Here is a 20062-nt window from a genome sequence, read left to right on the forward strand (position 1 = left end):
AATCTCATGCCTTATTAGGGAAGTCAACACATTCCAGGTACCTCTGAACAAACTCTTTTTAGTATATCTTTTAAACTATTTGACCAACTAGTCGCTTCCACAAGCCTTCATACAGCCTTAGTATATGTTCAGTTACACCTTAGTCCCTGCTCTGACTTATTCTTCTACCTTCATTGCCACTTAAACCTTAGCCCAGAGTACTTATTGCTCCAGTGTTATTACTTGTCACCTGTGTTCTACCTCCCCTTAAATTATATTTCACTTAATTTGCAAGATCTTGGTTCCTATCAGGCTTTTTTCATAGACCTTCATTTTTATTTGGCACTCATCCTTCTGTCCTTTAGCCTCCAATTCTTCCATGATTGAAACTGTCAACATCCAGTATTCTCCTGCTCTGATTTAATTTTACATATATTTTACTATCTCCCTTTCAATAAGTCCATCTACAATAGATCATGTCTAATTTCTAGGCTTCCTCGTATAATTCTATTTGAACATAAAAATGTCTAATATCTACACATGAGGACAGCATATCACATTTCTTTTTTAATCCTAGCTGGCCTAATTGAGTAAAACTTCTTCTAGTTGTATTAATTTACTTGCAGTTTTTACTATTTCATTTTTCTTTGCATTGAGTAATATTCCATTGTGTGTATATACCACATTTTCCTTATCCTTTCATCTGCTGATGACTATCAAGGTTGATTCTATAATATAGGGCAGGTGAGTGGGATTCTTTCATTGATTTTTATTCAGTTTGTCATCACTGATTTTGGTGTTAAATTTGTGAAATGCTAATTTGTTGCAGGGTTTATCAGCTGTAAGACTTTTTGTGGAGCCTCAACCCTTTTACAGCTGATAAAATTCTACCATATTTAAGTAGGGGCATTCTGAATTCTCTTACACTTTGTATGCTTTAATATACTTCTTATCTTATTGGGTCTATCTAGAACTTCAGCTCTTTATTAAAAAGTATAGAGACATTAAACAATGATTGCCTTTTTTTCTTATCATTATGGTAGATCAATACTTTTCCTCCATTTTAGACATGTAGATAGTAGGCTTGTTGTTTATTGCTTGTACAATTGTGACATATTCTCTACCCACACCTAGCCTCTCCTTAACTTTTATCACTAAGTTCCACATGTTCAGTTGTTCAAATGTTCAAAGACCAAGTTGTTTTTATCTCAGAGATGCAGAGATGGTTTGAAATACACAGTCAACAGATTTAACAAAGCACAGAAACAGACTTAGACAAAAAGTCACTTAATCTTCTCAATACATGTAGATAAGGCCCTTGCTAAAAACCATATATACCATCATGATAAGAATCAAGAGAGTGTAAGACAAGGAGCATATCTCAACACAATAAAAATTATGTAATGGGAAACTCACAGCCAACGTCTTCTTCAATAGATGAAAACATGACTCCCTTGAGGTCATAAGAGACAAATTTGTTTATCATCTTGAATCCTTTTCAATGTTGTGCTCAATCTATTAGCTGGAGCAATACATCAGGAGAACAAAATTAAAGGGAGACCAATAGGAGAATAGAAATCAATACTGTTTGTATTAGTTATAGTTTCTATTGCTGGGAAGAGATACCAAAACCATGGCTACTCCTATTAGGGAACCATTTCATTGGGATGGATTCCTGTTTCACAGGTTTTGTCCACCATCATCATGGTGGGACATGGCAGCATGCAGGCAGACATGGTCCTGGATAAGGAGCTGAGAGTTCTCATCCTGATCAGCAAGCACTAAAAGAGCCTGTGTCTACTCTGGGTGTAACTTGAGCACAGGAGACCTCAAATGGCCCCCACAGAGACAAACTTCCCCCAGCAAGGTCACACCACCGCCAACAAGGCCAAACCTTCTGATAGTGATACTTCCTATAAGCTTATGGGGCCCATTTGCATTCAAAGTACCACACTGTCCAAAGAAATTTTCCTGATAATAGGGTAGGCAATTCTTTATTTTATAAATATCCTCCAAATTCATTTGGGAATATAAATAGCATTAACAGTTCTTATATAAAGGTAGTTGCTTTTGTTTTTTCCTAATATTGTGCATCAGGTCAAAACCTCTGAATGTGTTTCTTCTTTTCTTTGTTTCTCTTACATAATGAGTTGCCCTGAAAAATGAAGGATAGATTTAGAGTTTACTGTGTAAAATAGATTTGATACTAAAATGTCTTTGTCTTCAATATATACTACATAGAATTTCAAGTACACTTGTCATAAAATTAGGAATTCAAATATGTTCTTAGAAGTCAAATAAGACCTTTCTAACATATGTTACCAACACTCCTGTTGATAGAGTGTGTCTGACCCCAATGGACCACAGAAATCTTCCACAAAAGCTCCTGACTCAGACAATATGGACAATGATGCAGAAAAAATTGTAATAATGCATCAGGAGAGAAGTAAGTACTACATTTTAAAATATACTTGTTCTATAGAATGATTGTATATAGAACAGAACACTATCTGTAATAGACAGACAACTACACATATAGGAAGCAAAAGGATTAGTAGAATGGTAATAACACACACACATTATCAAAACTGAGCAACAGGTAAGATTTTGTTTGTCAAAGACAGAGTCCTTGCTCCCACCTCTCAGGTGTGCATATTTCATTTGCTTTGTGTTCAGAAATATATGAGATCAATCTGAATATGTAAGTGAAGTGAACTCCCATACAGTGGGATCTGCTTCCCAAACCTCTGTTCAGAGAAAAAAACATACCCAAAAACCTGTTTTTATGAGAAATTTTTTATTAAATAAAGAAGATAAGTTAAATATTTCCACTGCAGTTTATACTTAATTCAAAATATTGCTTGGGAAAATGAAAATAAATATTTTCTCATCCCTAATGTGTCTTCATTATAGCAATGGACAGCTTTTCCCCTAAATGTTCATTGTACTTTGCTTAGTGAAATATATGCACTTGTTAACAGCATCCATCATGGAAGACCAAGAGCATACCTCAGAAGAGCAGAGGCAGCACAGTGCCAGAAAAACTAAGCGACCATTTGTAAGTAAATACTTCAGTTGACATTGCACATTTATGCTGTTTCCAGAGTAATGTTCCATAGGCCAAATAGGTTACATTTAGTATGTCTTCTAGAATTAATACATAGAATGTAAATTTTTTTTTTAATATTCTTCTTATTTCTTCTTTGAAAACTACATTCACCACTGACTCCCTCCACCTTGTGCTGGTTGAACTCATCATCCTTCTTCTTTTTCTTCTTCTTCTTCTTCTTCTTCTTCTTCTTCTTCTTCTTCTTCTTCTTCTTCTTCTTCTTCTTCTTCCTCTCCTTCTTCTTCTTCTTTGTTTAATGTCTCTTAAAATTACTTTTGTTTTTGTTTTTGTTTTTGTTTTTGTTTTCTGAGACAGTGTTTTTCTGTGTAGCTTTGCACCTTTCCTGGAACTCACTCTGTAGAGCAGGCTGGCCTCGAACTCACAGAGATCTGCCCATATCTGCCTCCCGAGTGCTGAGATTAAAGGTTTGTGCCACCACTGCCCAGCTCTTAAAATTACACTTAAGAGCCCACTGAGTCCAAGTAGGCCTGACCATCTGTGAATGTGTGTGAAGACACTTTCTGGGACATGAGCAATCTGTCCTAAGCCACAGCCCACAGACAAATTAATCTCCTCCTTTTCACAACCAGCCATGGCCTATTGCTCCTCATCTACTTCTAGTGCCTTGAGAGATATTTCCTCATTCATGCTGGCATCTTGACTGGCTTGAGCTTGTGCAAGTCTAGTGTAAGACACAGCTGTTCTGAGTTGAGCTGTGCATCCGTTATGCCATGTCCCAAAAAGAACATTTCAGTGTACTTCTCTCCAGATTCAAACTCTTACATTGTTTTCAGACCATTCTTCCTCATTGTTTCTTGAGCTTTCAGTAGTGGAAGGTCAATGCAAATGACTCAACTGCAGATCAGCCTTCACTCTGGCTTATCCTTATCATGTTAACTAGTTATGAGACTCTACATTAACCATTACCCTCTGAAAAAAATCATATGACCTACAATGAGAGCAGAACAAACCTATGAGTATAAATGTAAATAATAATAGCACTAGTTGATTCTCCTGAACTAGCTTATGACTATTCCAGACATAAGCTTTTGACAAGGTTTACAGCATCAGATATTTAATCCATTGCTTGGAACAGGGCTCCCATCCATTCCTAACAAGGTTAGTTATTTGCATATCTACCACCCAACCATTGTGGACAGCTTGCCTGGATGGTCACTGTTGTCATAGGAAAGGTCCATTACTGGATAGACTCTTGATGTATTTCATGACAAATGACTGGAACTACAACTTTTATTATGATGAAAGGCAGAAATTCTTCATCTGCTAGGGATTGAGTTCTAAATGCCCTGCAACCAGACTGTGTGGTATCTTCAACAAAAGAGTCTTACCATTTATGTATGACAAACAACCAGAATGAGAAGATATAGATTATGTTATTTGGGGTGACATGGAGGCCTACTTGACCAATAACTCAAAAGGAGGTATCCTTTCCATTGTTTCAGAGTTTCAATGTAAATCTCATGTCTTATGAGATAAGTCAACACATTCCAGGTACCTCTGAACAAACTCTTTTTAGTATGTCTTTTAAACTATTTGACCAACTAGTCGCTTCCACAAGCCTTCATACAGCCTTAGTTTATGTTCAGTTACACCTTAGTCCCTGCTCTGACTTATTCTTCTACCTTCATTGCCACTTAAACCTTAGCCCAGAGTACTTATTGCTCCAGTGTTATTTCTTGTCACCTGTGTTCTACCTCCCCTTAAATTATATTTTACTTAATTTGCAAGATATTGGTTCCTATAAGGCTTTTTTCATAGACCTTCATTTTTATTTGGCACTCATATTCTGTCCTTTAGCCTCCAATCATTCCATGATTGAAACTGTCAACATCCAGTATTCTCCTTCTCTGACTTAATTTTACATACATTTTCCTATCTTCCTGTCAATGGGTCCATCTACAATAGACCATGTCTAATTTCTAGGTTTCCTCGTTTAATCCTAATTGAACATACAAAAGTCTAATATCTACACATGGGGACAGCATATCACATTTGCTTTTTAATCCTAGCTGGCCTCATTGAGTAAAACTTCTTTTAGTTCTATTAATTTACTTGCAATTTTTACTATTTCATTTTTTTTTACATTGAGTAATATTCCATTGTGTGTATATACCACATTTTCCTTATCCATTCATCTGGTGATGTCTATCAAGTTTGATTCTATATCCTAGAGCAGGTGAGTGGGATTCTTTCATTGATTTTTTATTCAGTTTGTTATCACTGATTTTGGTGTTAAATTTGTGAAATGCTAATTTGTTGTAGTGTTTATCAGCTGTAAGACATTTTGTGGAGCCTCAACCCTTTTACAGCTGATAAAATTCTACCATCTTTAAGTAGGGGCATTCTGAGTTCTCTCACACTTTGTATGCTTTAATATCATTCTTACCTTATTGGGTCTATCTAGAACTTCAGCTCTTTAATAAAAAGAGTAGAGACAGTGAACAATGATTGCCTTTTTTTCTTATCATTGTGGTTAGATTAATATTTTTTCTGCATTTTAGAACATGTAGATGGTAGACTTGTTGTTTATTACTTGTACAATTGTGACATATTCTCTACCCACACCTAGCCTCTGCTTAACTTTATTCACTAAGTTCCACATGTTCAGTTGTTCAAATGTTCAATGACCAAGTTGTTTTTATCTCAGAGATGCAGAGATTGTTTGAAATACACAAGTCAACAGATTTAACAAAGCACAGAAACAGACTTAGACAAAAAGTCACCTAATCTTCTCATTCATGTAGATAAGGCCCTTGCTAAAAACCATATATACCATCATGATAATAATCCAGAGAGTGTAAGAAAAGGAGCATATCTCAACACAATAAAAATTATATAATGGGAAACTCACAGCCAACGTCTTCTTCAATAGATGAAAACATGACTCCCTTGAGGTCATAAGAGACAAATTTGTTTATCATCTTGAATCCTTTTCAATGTTGTGCTCAATCTATAAGCTGGAGCAATACATCAGGAGAACAAAATTAAAGGGAGACCAATAGGAGAATAGAAATCAATACTGTTTGTATTAGTTATGGTTTCTATTGCTGGGAAGAGATACCATGACCTTAGCTACTCCTATTAGGGAACCATTTCATTGGGATGGATTCCTGTTTCCCAGGTTTTGTCCACCATCATCATGGTGGGACATGGCAGCATGCAGGCAGACATGGTCCTGGATAAGGAGCTGAGAGTTCTCATCCTGATCAGCAAGCACTAAAAGAGCCTGTGTCTACTCTGGGTGTAACTTGAGCACAGGAGACCTCAAATGGCCCCCACAGAGACAAACTTCCCCCAACAAGGTCACACCACCGCCAACAAGGCCAAACCTTCTGATAGTGACACTTCCTATAAGCTTATGGGGCCCATTTGCATTCAAAGTACCACACTGTCCAAAGAAATTTTCCTGATAATAGGGTAGGCAATTCTTTATTTTATAAATATCCTCCAATTTCATTTGGGAATATAAATAGCATTAACAGTTCTTATATAAAAGTAGTTGCTTTTGTTTTGTTAATATTGTGCATCAGGTCAAATCCTCTAAATATGTTTCTTCTTTTTTTTTTCTTCTACATAATGAGTTGCCATGAGAAATGAAGGATAGATTTAAAGTTTACTGTGCAAAATAGATTTGCTACTAAAATGTCTTTGTCTTCCATATATACTACATAGAATTTCAAGTACACTTGTCATAAAATTAGGAATTCAAATATGTTCTTAGGAATCAAATAAGACCTTTCTAACATATGTTACCAACACTCCTGTTGATAGAGTGTGTCTGACCCCAATGGACCACAGAAATCTTCCACAAAAGCTCCTGAATCATCCAATATAGACAAGGATGCAGAAAAAATTGTAGTGATGCATCAGGAGAGAAGTAAGTACTACATTTTAAAATATACTTGTTCTATACAATGATTGTGTATAGAACAGAACACTATATGTAATAGACAGACAACTACACATATAGGAAGCAAAAGGATTAGTAGAATGGTAATAACACACACACATTATCAAATCTGAGCAACAGATAAGATTTTGTTTGTCAAAGACGGAGTCCTTGCTTCCACCTCTCATTGTCCATATTTCATTTGCTTTATCTTCAGAAATATATGAGATCAATCTGAATATGTAAGTGAAGTGAACCCCCATAAAGTGGGGTCTGCTTCCCAAACCTCTGTTCAGAGAAAAAACATACTCAAACACCTGTTTTTATGGGAGATTCTTTATTGAATAGAGGAGATAAGTTAAATTTTTCCACTGCAGTTTATACTTAATTCAAACTATTGCTTGGAAAAATGAAAATAAATATTTTCTCATCCCTAATGTGTCTTCATTATAGCAATGGACAGCTTTTCCCCTAAATGTTCATTGTACTTTGCTTAGTGAAATATATGCACTTGTTAACAGCATCCATCATGGAAGACCAAGAGCATACCTCAGAAGAGCAGAGGCCGCACAGTGCTAGAAAAACTAAGCGGCCATTTGTAAGTATATACTTCAGTTTACATTGCACATTTAAGCTGTTTCCACGGTAATGTTCCATAGGCCAAATAGGTTAAATTTAGTATGTCTTCTAGAATTAATACATAGGACGTAAATTTTTTTTTATATATTCTTATTATTTCTTCTTTGAAAACTACATTCACCACTGACTATCTCCACCTTGTGCTGGTTGAACTCCTCGTCCTCCTCCTCCTCCTCCTCCTCCTCCTCCTCCTCTTCCTCCTCCCTCTCCTCCCTCTCCTCCCGCTCCTCCTCCTCCTTCTCCTCCTTCTTCCTCTTCATCTTCCTCTTCTTCTTCTTCTTCTTCTTCTTCTTCTTCTTCTTCTTCTTCTTCTTCTTCTTCTTTGTTTAATGTCTCTTAAAATTACTTTTGGTTTTGTTTTTGTTTTTGTTTTCTGAGACAGTGTTTTTCTGTATAGCTTTACACCTTTCCTGGAACTCACTCTGTAGAGCAGGCTGGCCTCGAACTCACAGAGATCTGCCTGTCTCTACCTCCTGAGTTCTGAGATTAAATGTTTGTGCCACCACTGTCTGGCTCTTAATATTACTATTAAGAGCCCACTGAGTCCAAGTAGGGCTGACCATCTGTGAATGTGTGTGAAGACACTTTCTGGGACATGAGCTATCTGTCCTAAGCCACAGCCCACAGATAAATTAATCTCTTCCTTTCACAACCAGCCATGGCCTATTGCTACTCATCTAGTGCTGGGGCCTTGAGAGATGTTTCCTCATTCATGCTTACATCTTGACTGGCTTGAGCTTGTGCAAGTCTAGTGTATGACACAGCTGTTCTGAGTTGATCTGTGCATCTGTTATGCCATGTCCCAAAAAGAACATTTCAGTGTACTTCTCTCCAGATTCAAACTCTTACATTGTTTTCAGACCATTCTTCCTCATTGTTTCTTGAGCTTTCAGTAGTGGAAGGTCAATGCAAATGACCCATCTGCAGATGAGCCTTCACTCTGGCTTATCCTTATCATGGTAACTAGTTATGAGTCTCTACATTAACCATTACCCTTTGAAAAAAAATCATATGACCTACAATGAGAGCAGAACAAACCTATGAGTATAAATGTAAATAATAATAGCACCAGTTGATTCTCCTGAACTAGCTCATAACTATTCCAGGCATAAGCTTTTGACAAGGTTTATAGCATCAGACATTTAATCCATTGCTTGGAACAGGTCTCCCATCCATTCCTAACAAGGTTGGTTATTTACATAACTACCACCCAACCATTGTGGACAGCTTGCCTGGCTGGTCACTGTTGTCATAGGAAAGGTCCAAGACTGGATAGACTCTTGATGTATTTCATGACCAGTGACTAGAACTACAACTTTTATTATGATGAAAGGCAGAAATTCCTCCTCTTCTAGGGATTGAGTTCTAAATGCCCTGCAACCAGACTGTGTGGTATCTTCAACAAAAGAGTCTTACCATTTATGTATGACAAACAACCAGAATGAGAAGATATAGATTATGTTATTTGGGGTGACATGGAGGCCTACTTGACCAATAACTCAAAAGGAGGTATCCTTTCCATTGTTTCAGAGTTTCAATGTAAATCTCATGTCTTATGAGATAAGTCAACACATTCCAGGTACCTCTGAACAAACTCTTTTTAGTATGTCTTTTAAACTATTTGACCAACTAGTCGCTTCCACAAGCCTTCATACAGCCTTAGTTTATGTTCAGTTACACCTTAGTCCCTGCTCTGACTTATTCTTCTACCTTCATTGCCACTTAAACCTTAGCCCAGAGTACTTATTGCTCCAGTGTTATTTCTTGTCACCTGTGTTCTACCTCCCCTTAAATTATATTTTACTTAATTTGCAAGATATTGGTTCCTATAAGGCTTTTTTCATAGACCTTCATTTTTATTTGGCACTCATATTCTGTCCTTTAGCCTCCAATCATTCCATGATTGAAACTGTCAACATCCAGTATTCTCCTTCTCTGACTTAATTTTACATACATTTTCCTATCTTCCTGTCAATGGGTCCATCTACAATAGACCATGTCTAATTTCTAGGTTTCCTCGTTTAATCCTAATTGAACATACAAAAGTCTAATATCTACACATGAGGACAGCATATCACATTTGCTTTTTAATCCTAGCTGGCCTCATTGAGTAAAACTTCTTTTAGTTCTATTAATTTACTTGCAATTTTTACTATTTCATTTTTTTTTACATTGAGTAATATTCCATTGTGTGTATATACCACATTTTCCTTATCCATTCATCTGGTGATGTCTATCAAGTTTGATTCTATATCCTAGAGCAGGTGAGTGGGATTCTTTCATTGATTTTTTATTCAGTTTGTTATCACTGATTTTGGTGTTAAATTTGTGAAATGCTAATTTGTTGTAGTGTTTATCAGCTGTAAGACATTTTGTGGAGCCTCAACCCTTTTACAGCTGATAAAATTCTACCATCTTTAAGTAGGGGCATTCTGAATTCTCTTACACTTTGTATACTTTAATATTCTTCTTACCTTATTGGATCTATCTAGAACTTCAGCTCTTTATTAAAATGTATAGAGACATTAAACAATGATTGCCTTTTTTCTCATCATAATTTTAGATTAATATTTTTTTCTCCAATTTAGAAGACGTAGACTGTAGGCTTGTTGCTTATTGCTTGTATAATTGTGACATGTTCTCTACGCATACCTAGCCTCTCCTTAACTTTTTTTTTTTTAGTAGAATCCTTTTTATTCAGAAAAAAAAAAGAAAGAAGAAAAACCCAAAAAATTTTTCCAAACTCCCACAGGAGGGGGTATGGGTAAGGGGAGGTATCTGTCTGTCCAGCCCCAGCCCCCGGCCCATGTGGTTTGGGCAGCAATAAGGGAAATGGGGTAATGGCCCAAAAAAATAATGGGGTGTGTGTGTGTGTGTATGGAAAGAAGGGGTGCAAAAGCAGAAGGGAGCGGTGGGGGAGGGGACAGATGAGGTCAGTACTGGGAACGCCGCAGGTGGGAGGCCATTTCATAACATTTCTTGTTGATCAAACCACCATGGACACCTTCTTTGCCCATCAGCAGGACTAGCGTCTTGGCAGTCATGGTGACAGTGACATTGAAGGTTGGGGCTCCTCTGGTGCTCTTGGTACGAAGATCCATTGTAAATTCCCCATCCTGCAGCAGTGAGTCCCGGATCACAGAACATTTCTGGCCCCCAAGTGTCAGCCCATTCACGAAAAAACTTGACCAGTCTTTGCCTACCAGGACACCAACCTCAGCTGGCTTAATGCTAAGGAAGGTCTTCCTGGGGACGGCGGCCCAGACGGAGGGCGAGTCCTTGTAGCCTATGATGGCCGCGTCCTGACAGGTCCCCTCCGCCGTGAGGCTGTCGATGTAGGCATTCCACCTGGCCATGGCGCTGCTGCTGGGGCTGCTCTGCGGGCTGCTGCTGGGGCCGCGGGCTGGGCTTGGGCTGGCGGGCAGGGGGAGGCAGAGAGCTCGGGGCAGGCGCTGCCTTCCAGAACGCGGCTCTGTTAGCTGTGCCTCTCCTTAACTTTTATCACTAAGTTCCACATGTTCAATTGTTCAAATGTTCAATGACCAAGTTGTTTTGATCTCAGAGATGCAGAGATTGTTTGAAATACACAAGTCAACAGATTTAACAAAGCACAGAAACAGACTTAGACAAAAAGTCACCTAATCTTCTCAATACATGTAGATAAGGCCCTTGCCAAAATCCAATATACCATCATGATAATAATCCAGAGAGTGTAAAAAAAGGAGCATATCTCAACACAATAACAATTATATAAGGAGAAACTCAGAGCCAACGTCTTCTTCAATAGAAGAAAACATGAGTGCCTTGAGGTCATAAGAGACAGGTTTGTCTCTCATCTTGAATCCTTTTCAATGTTGTGCTCAATCTATTAGCTGGAGCAACAAAATTAAAGGGAGACCAATAGGAGACTAGAAATCAATACTGTTTGTATTAGTTATGGTTTCTATTGCTGGGAAGAGATACCATGACCATGGCTACTCCTATTAGGGAACCATTTCATTGGGATGGATTCCTGTTTCACAGGTTTTGTCCACCATCATCATGGTGGGACATGGCAGCATGCAGGCAGACATGGTCCTGGATAAGGAGCTGAGAGTTCTCATCCTGATCAGCAAGCACTAAAAGAGCCTGTGTCTACTCTGGGTGTAACTTGAGCACAGGAGACCTCAAATGGCCCCCACAGAGACAAACTTCCCCCAGCAAGGTCACACCACCGCCAACAAGGCCAAACCTTCTGATAGTGATACTTCCTATAAGCTTATGGGGCCCATTTGCATTCAAAGTACCACACTGTCCAAAGAAATTTTCCTGATAATAGGGTAGGCAATTCTTTATTTTATAAATATCCTCCAAATTCATTTGGGAATATAAATAGCATTAACAGTTCTTATATAAAGGTAGTTGCTTTTGTTTTTTCCTAATATTGTGCATCAGGTCAAAACCTCTGAATGTGTTTCTTCTTTTCTTTGTTTCTCTTACATAATGAGTTGCCCTGAAAAATGAAGGATAGATTTAGAGTTTACTGTGTAAAATAGATTTGATACTAAAATGTCTTTGTCTTCAATATATACTACATACAATTTCAAGTACACTTGTCATAAAATTAGGAATTCAAATATGTTCTTAGAAATCAAATAAGACCTTTCTAACATGTTACCAATACTCCTGTTGATAGAGTGTGTCTGACCCTAATGGACCACAAAAATCTTCCACAAAAGCTCCCAACTCATCCAATATGGACAATGATGCAGAAAAGAATGTAATAATGCATCAGAAGAGAAGTAAGTACTACATTTTAAAATATACTTGTTCTATAGAGTGATTGTGTATAGAACAGAACACTATCTGTAATAGACAGACAACTACACATATAGGAAGCAAAAGGATTAGTAGATTGGTAATAACACACACACATTATCAAATCTGAGCAACAGATAAGATTTTGTTTGTCAAAGACAGAGTCCTTGCTCCCACCTCTCAGGTGTCCATATTTCATTTGCTTTATCTTCAGAAATATATGAGATCAATCTGAATATGTAAGTGAAGGAAACTCCCATACAGTGGGGGCTGCTTCCTAAACCTCTGTTCAGAGAAAAACCATACTCAAACACCTGTTTTTAAGAGAGATTCTTTATTAAATAGAGAAGATAAGTTAAATTTTTCCACTGCAGTTTATACTTAATTCAAACTTTTGCTTGGGAAAATGAAAGTAAGTATTTTCTCATCCCTAATGTGTCTTCATTATAGCAATGGACAGCTATTCCCCTAAATTTCATTGTACTTTGCTTAGTGAAATATGTGCACTTGTTAACAGCATCTGTCATGGAAGACCAAGAACATGCCTCAGAAGAGCAGAGGCAGCACAGTGCTAGAAAAACTAAGCGGTCATTTGTAAGTATATACTTCAGTTTACATTGCACATTTATGCTGTTTCCACAGTAGTGTTCCATAGGCCAAATAAGGTTAAAATAAGGTTAAATTTAGTATGTCTTCTAGAATTAATACGTAGAATGTAAACATTTTTTTTAAGTGTTCTTACTATTTATTCTTTGAAAACTACATTCACCACTGACTCCTTCCATCTTGTGCTGGTGGAACTCACCCTTCTTCTTCTTCTTCTTCTTCTTCTTCTTCTTCTTCTTCTTCTTCTTCTTCTTCTTCTTCTTCTTCTTCTTGTTCTTCTTCCTCTTCTTCTTCTTTGCTTAATGTCTCTTAAAATTTACTTTTGTTTTCGTTTTTGTTTTCTGAGACAGTGTTTTTCTGTGTAGCTTGCACCTTTCCTGGAACTCACTCTGTAGACCAGGCTGGCCTCAAACTCACAGAGATCTGCCCATCTCTGCCTCCTGAGTACTGGGATTAAAGGTGTGTGCCACCACTGCAGGGCTCTTAAAATTACTATTAATAGCCCACTGAGTCCAAGTAGGGCTGTCCATCTGTGAATGTGTGTGAAGACACTTTCTAGGACATGAGCTATCTGTCCTAAGCCACAGCCCACAGATAAATTAATCTCCTCCTTTTACAACCAGTCATGGCCTATTGCTCCTCATCTAGTGCTGGGGCCTTGAGAGATGTTTCCTCATTCATGCTGGCATCTTGACTGGCTTGAGCTTGTGCAAGTCTAGTGTAAGACACAGCTGTTCTGAGTTGATCTGTGCATCCGTTATGCCATGTCCCAAAAAGAACATTTCAGTGTACTTCTCTCCAGATTCAAACTCTTACATTGTTTTCAGGCCATTCTTCCTCATTGTTTCTTGAGCTTTCAGTAGTGGAAGGTCAATACAAATGACCCATCTGCAGATGAACCTTCACACTGGCTTATCCTTATCATGCTAACTAGTTATGAGTCTCTACATTAACCATTACCCTTTGAAAAAAAATCGTCTGGCCAACAATGAGAGCAGAACAAACCTATGAGTATAAATGTAAATAATAATAGCACTAGTTGATTCTCCTGAACTAGCTTATGACTATTCCAGACATAAGCTTTTGACAAGGTTTACAGCATCAGATATTTAATCCATTGCTTGGTGCAGGTCTACCATCCATTCCTAACAAGGTTGGTTATTTACATAACTACCACACAACCATTGTGGACAGCTTTCCTGGATGGTCACTGTTGTCATAGGAAAGGTCCAAGACCTGATAGACTCTTGATGTATTTCATGACCAGTGACTGGAACTACAACTTTTATTATGATGAAAGGCAGAAATTCCTTGTCTGCTAGGGATTGAGTTCTAAATGCCCTGAAACCAGACTGTGTGGTATCTTCAACAAGAGAGTCTTACCATTTAGTTATGACAAATAACCAGAATGTGTAGAAATAGATTGTGTTATTTGGGGTGACATGGAGGCCTCTTGACCAATAACTCAAAAGGAGGTATCATTTCCATTGTTTAGGAGTTTCAATGTAAATCTCATGCCTTATTAGGGAAGTCAACACATTCCAGGTACCTCTGAACAAACTCTTTTTAGTATATCTTTTAAACTATTTGACCAACTAGTCGCTTCCACAAGCCTTCATACAGCCTTAGTATATGTTCAGTTACACCTTAGTCCCTGCTCTGACTTATTCTTCTACCTTCATTGCCACTTAAACCTTAGCCCAGAGTACTTATTGCTCCAGTGTTATTACTTGTCACCTGTGTTCTACCTCCCCTTAAATTATATTTCACTTAATTTGCAAGATCTTGGTTCCTATCAGGCTTTTTTCATAGACCTTCATTTTTATTTGGCACTCATCCTTCTGTCCTTTAGCCTCCAATTCTTCCATGATTGAAACTGTCAACATCCAGTATTCTCCTGCTCTGATTTAATTTTACATATATTTTACTATCTCCCTTTCAATAAGTCCATCTACAATAGATCATGTCTAATTTCTAGGCTTCCTCGTATAATTCTATTTGAACATAAAAAAGTCTAATATCTACACATGAGGACAGCATATCACATTTCTTTTTTAATCCTAGCTGGCCTAATTGAGTAAAACTTCTTCTAGTTCTATTAATTTACTTGCAGTTTTTACTATTTCATTTTTCTTTACATTGAGTAATATTCCATTGTGTGTATATACCACATTTTCCTTATCCTTTCATCTGCTGATGACTATCAAGGTTGATTCTATAATATAGGGCAGGTGAGTGGGATTCTTTCATTGATTTTTATTCAGTTTGTCATCACTGATTTTGGTGTTAAATTTGTGAAATGCTAATTTGTTGCAGGGTTTATCAGCTGTAAGACTTTTTGTGGAGCCTCAACCCTTTTACAGCTGATAAAATTCTACCATATTTAAGTAGGGGCATTCTGAATTCTCTTACACTTTGTATGCTTTAATATACTTCTTATCTTATTGGGTCTATCTAGAACTTCAGCTCTTTATTAAAAAGTATAGAGACATTAAACAATGATTGCCTTTTTTTCTTATCATTATGGTAGATCAATACTTTTCCTCCATTTTAGACATGTAGATAGTAGGCTTGTTGTTTATTGCTTGTACAATTGTGACATATTCTCTACCCACACCTAGCCTCTCCTTAACTTTTATCACTAAGTTCCACATGTTCAGTTGTTCAAATGTTCAAAGACCAAGTTGTTTTTATCTCAGAGATGCAGAGATGGTTTGAAATACACAGTCAACAGATTTAACAAAGCACAGAAACAGACTTAGACAAAAAGTCACTTAATCTTCTCAATACATGTAGATAAGGCCCTTGCTAAAAACCATATATACCATCATGATAAGAATCAAGAGAGTGTAAGACAAGGAGCATATCTCAACACAATAAAATTATGTAATGGGAAACTCACAGCCAAAGTCTTCTTCAATAGATGAAAACATGACTCCCTTGAGGTCATAAGAGACAAATTTGTTTATCATCTTGAATCCTTTTCAATGTTGTGCTCAATCTATTAGCTGGAGCAATACATCAGGAGAACAAAATTAAAGGGAGACCAATAGGAGAATAGAAATCAATACTGTTTGTATTAGTTATAGTTTCTATTGCTGGGAAGAGATACCAAAACCATGGCTACTCCTATTAGGGAACCATTTCATTGGGATGGATTCCTGTTTCCCAGGTTTTGTCCACCATCATCATGGTGGGACATGGCAGCATGCAGGCAGACATGGTCCTGGATAAGGAGCTGAGAGTTCTCATCCTGATCAGCAAGCACTAAAAGAGCCTGTGTCTACTCTGGGTGTAACTTGAGCACAGGAGACCTCAAATGGCCCCCACAGAGACAAACTTCCCCCAGCAAGGTCACACCACCGCCAACAAGGCCAAACCTTCTGATAGTGACACTTCCTATAAGCTTATGGGGCCCATTTGCATTCAAAGTACCACACTGTCCAAAGAAATTTTCCTGATAATAGGGTAGGCAATTCTTTATTTTATAAATATCCTCCAATTTCATTTGGGAATATAAATAGCATTAACAGTTCTTATATAAAGGTAGTTGCTTTTGTTTTTTCCTAATATTGTGCATCAGGTCAAAACCTCTGAATGTGTTTCTTCTTTTCTTTGTTTCTCTTACATAATGAGTTGCCCTGAAAAATGAAGGATAGATTTAGAGTTTACTGTGTAAAATAGATTTGATACTAAAATGTCTTTGTCTTCAATATATACTACATAGAATTTCAAGTACACTTGTCATAAAATTAGGAATTCAAATATGTTCTTAGAAGTCAAATAAGACCTTTCTAACATATGTTACCAACACTCCTGTTGATAGAGTGTGTCTGACCCCAATGGACCACAGAAATCTTCCACAAAAGCTCCTGACTCAGACAATATGGACAATGATGCAGAAAAAATTGTAATAATGCATCAGGAGAGAAGTAAGTACTACATTTTAAAATATACTTGTTCTATAGAATGATTGTATATAGAACAGAACACTATCTGTAATAGACAGACAACTACACATATAGGAAGCAAAAGGATTAGTAGAATGGTAATAACACACACACATTATCAAAACTGAGCAACAGGTAAGATTTTGTTTGTCAAAGACAGAGTCCTTGCTCCCACCTCTCAGGTGTGCATATTTCATTTGCTTTGTGTTCAGAAATATATGAGATCAATCTGAATATGTAAGTGAAGTGAACTCCCATACAGTGGGATCTGCTTCCCAAACCTCTGTTCAGAGAAAAAAACATACCCAAAAACCTGTTTTTATGAGAAATTTTTTATTAAATAAAGAAGATAAGTTAAATATTTCCACTGCAGTTTATACTTAATTCAAAATATTGCTTGGGAAAATGAAAATAAATATTTTCTCATCCCTAATGTGTCTTCATTATAGCAATGGACAGCTTTTCCCCTAAATGTTCATTGTACTTTGCTTAGTGAAATATATGCACTTGTTAACAGCATCCATCATGGAAGACCAAGAGCATACCTCAGAAGAGCAGAGGCAGCACAGTGCCAGAAAAACTAAGCGACCATTTGTAAGTAAATACTTCAGTTGACATTGCACATTTATGCTGTTTCCAGAGTAATGTTCCATAGGCCAAATAGGTTACATTTAGTATGTCTTCTAGAATTAATACATAGAATGTAAATTTTTTTTTTAATATTCTTCTTATTTCTTCTTTGAAAACTACATTCACCACTGACTCCCTCCACCTTGTGCTGGTTGAACTCATCATCCTTCTTCTTTTTCTTCTTCTTCTTCTTCTTCTTCTTCTTCTTCTTCTTCTTCTTCTTCTTCTTCTTCTTCTTCCTCTCCTTCTTCTTCTTCTTTGTTTAATGTCTCTTAAAATTACTTTTGTTTTTGTTTTTGTTTTTGTTTTTGTTTTCTGAGACAGTGTTTTTCTGTGTAGCTTTGCACCTTTCCTGGAACTCACTCTGTAGAGCAGGCTGGCCTCGAACTCACAGAGATCTGCCCATATCTGCCTCCCGAGTGCTGAGATTAAAGGTTTGTGCCACCACTGCCCAGCTCTTAAAATTACACTTAAGAGCCCACTGAGTCCAAGTAGGCCTGACCATCTGTGAATGTGTGTGAAGACACTTTCTGGGACATGAGCAATCTGTCCTAAGCCACAGCCCACAGACAAATTAATCTCCTCCTTTTCACAACCAGCCATGGCCTATTGCTCCTCATCTACTTCTAGTGCCTTGAGAGATATTTCCTCATTCATGCTGGCATCTTGACTGGCTTGAGCTTGTGCAAGTCTAGTGTAAGACACAGCTGTTCTGAGTTGAGCTGTGCATCCGTTATGCCATGTCCCAAAAAGAACATTTCAGTGTACTTCTCTCCAGATTCAAACTCTTACATTGTTTTCAGACCATTCTTCCTCATTGTTTCTTGAGCTTTCAGTAGTGGAAGGTCAATGCAAATGACTCAACTGCAGATCAGCCTTCACTCTGGCTTATCCTTATCATGTTAACTAGTTATGAGACTCTACATTAACCATTACCCTCTGAAAAAAATCATATGACCTACAATGAGAGCAGAACAAACCTATGAGTATAAATGTAAATAATAATAGCACTAGTTGATTCTCCTGAACTAGCTTATGACTATTCCAGACATAAGCTTTTGACAAGGTTTACAGCATCAGATATTTAATCCATTGCTTGGAACAGGGCTCCCATCCATTCCTAACAAGGTTAGTTATTTGCATATCTACCACCCAACCATTGTGGACAGCTTGCCTGGATGGTCACTGTTGTCATAGGAAAGGTCCATTACTGGATAGACTCTTGATGTATTTCATGACAAATGACTGGAACTACAACTTTTATTATGATGAAAGGCAGAAATTCTTCATCTGCTAGGGATTGAGTTCTAAATGCCCTGCAACCAGACTGTGTGGTATCTTCAACAAAAGAGTCTTACCATTTATGTATGACAAACAACCAGAATGAGAAGATATAGATTATGTTATTTGGGGTGACATGGAGGCCTACTTGACCAATAACTCAAAAGGAGGTATCCTTTCCATTGTTTCAGAGTTTCAATGTAAATCTCATGTCTTATGAGATAAGTCAACACATTCCAGGTACCTCTGAACAAACTCTTTTTAGTATGTCTTTTAAACTATTTGACCAACTAGTCGCTTCCACAAGCCTTCATACAGCCTTAGTTTATGTTCAGTTACACCTTAGTCCCTGCTCTGACTTATTCTTCTACCTTCATTGCCACTTAAACCTTAGCCCAGAGTACTTATTGCTCCAGTGTTATTTCTTGTCACCTGTGTTCTACCTCCCCTTAAATTATATTTTACTTAATTTGCAAGATATTGGTTCCTATAAGGCTTTTTTCATAGACCTTCATTTTTATTTGGCACTCATATTCTGTCCTTTAGCCTCCAATCATTCCATGATTGAAACTGTCAACATCCAGTATTCTCCTTCTCTGACTTAATTTTACATACATTTTCCTATCTTCCTGTCAATGGGTCCATCTACAATAGACCATGTCTAATTTCTAGGTTTCCTCGTTTAATCCTAATTGAACATACAAAAGTCTAATATCTACACATGAGGACAGCATATCACATTTGCTTTTTAATCCTAGCTGGCCTCATTGAGTAAAACTTCTTTTAGTTCTATTAATTTACTTGCAATTTTTACTATTTCATTTTTTTTTTACATTGAGTAATATTCCATTGTGTGTATATACCACATTTTCCTTATCCATTCATCTGGTGATGTCTATCAAGTTTGATTCTATATCCTAGAGCAGGTGAGTGGGATTCTTTCATTGATTTTTTATTCAGTTTGTTATCACTGATTTTGGTGTTAAATTTGTGAAATGCTAATTTGTTGTAGTGTTTATCAGCTGTAAGACATTTTGTGGAGCCTCAACCCTTTTACAGCTGATAAAATTCTACCATCTTTAAGTAGGGGCATTCTGAGTTCTCTCACACTTTGTATGCTTTAATATCATTCTTACCTTATTGGGTCTATCTAGAACTTCA

General features: G+C 37.2%; 2 protein-coding genes across 10 annotated transcripts in view; one reads left to right on the forward strand and one right to left on the reverse strand.

The window, feature by feature from the left end:
• Positions 1-20062, forward strand: part of LOC131912904 (putative POTE ankyrin domain family member M) — a 178950-nt gene that overhangs the window by 62347 nt on the left and 96541 nt on the right. The gene's annotated exons all lie outside the window — the stretch shown is intronic.
• On the reverse strand, positions 10418-11019 carry LOC131912916 (profilin-1-like). Its single transcript, XM_059265214.1, has one exon. The coding sequence runs from the start codon at positions 10991-10993 to the stop codon at positions 10571-10573; it is 423 nt and encodes a 140-aa protein (XP_059121197.1). The 5' UTR covers positions 10994-11019; the 3' UTR covers positions 10418-10570.

The sequence above is a fragment of the Peromyscus eremicus genome, chromosome 6 (assembly GCF_949786415.1).
Source record: "Peromyscus eremicus chromosome 6, PerEre_H2_v1, whole genome shotgun sequence".
In the NCBI taxonomy this organism is placed as follows: domain Eukaryota; kingdom Metazoa; phylum Chordata; class Mammalia; order Rodentia; family Cricetidae; genus Peromyscus; species Peromyscus eremicus.

Bases quoted from the DNA above. Each gene is read 5' to 3' on its own strand.
- LOC131912916 (XM_059265214.1), bottom strand. From the start codon at position 10,993: ATGGCCAGGTGGAATGCCTACATCGACAGCCTCACGGCGGAGGGGACC.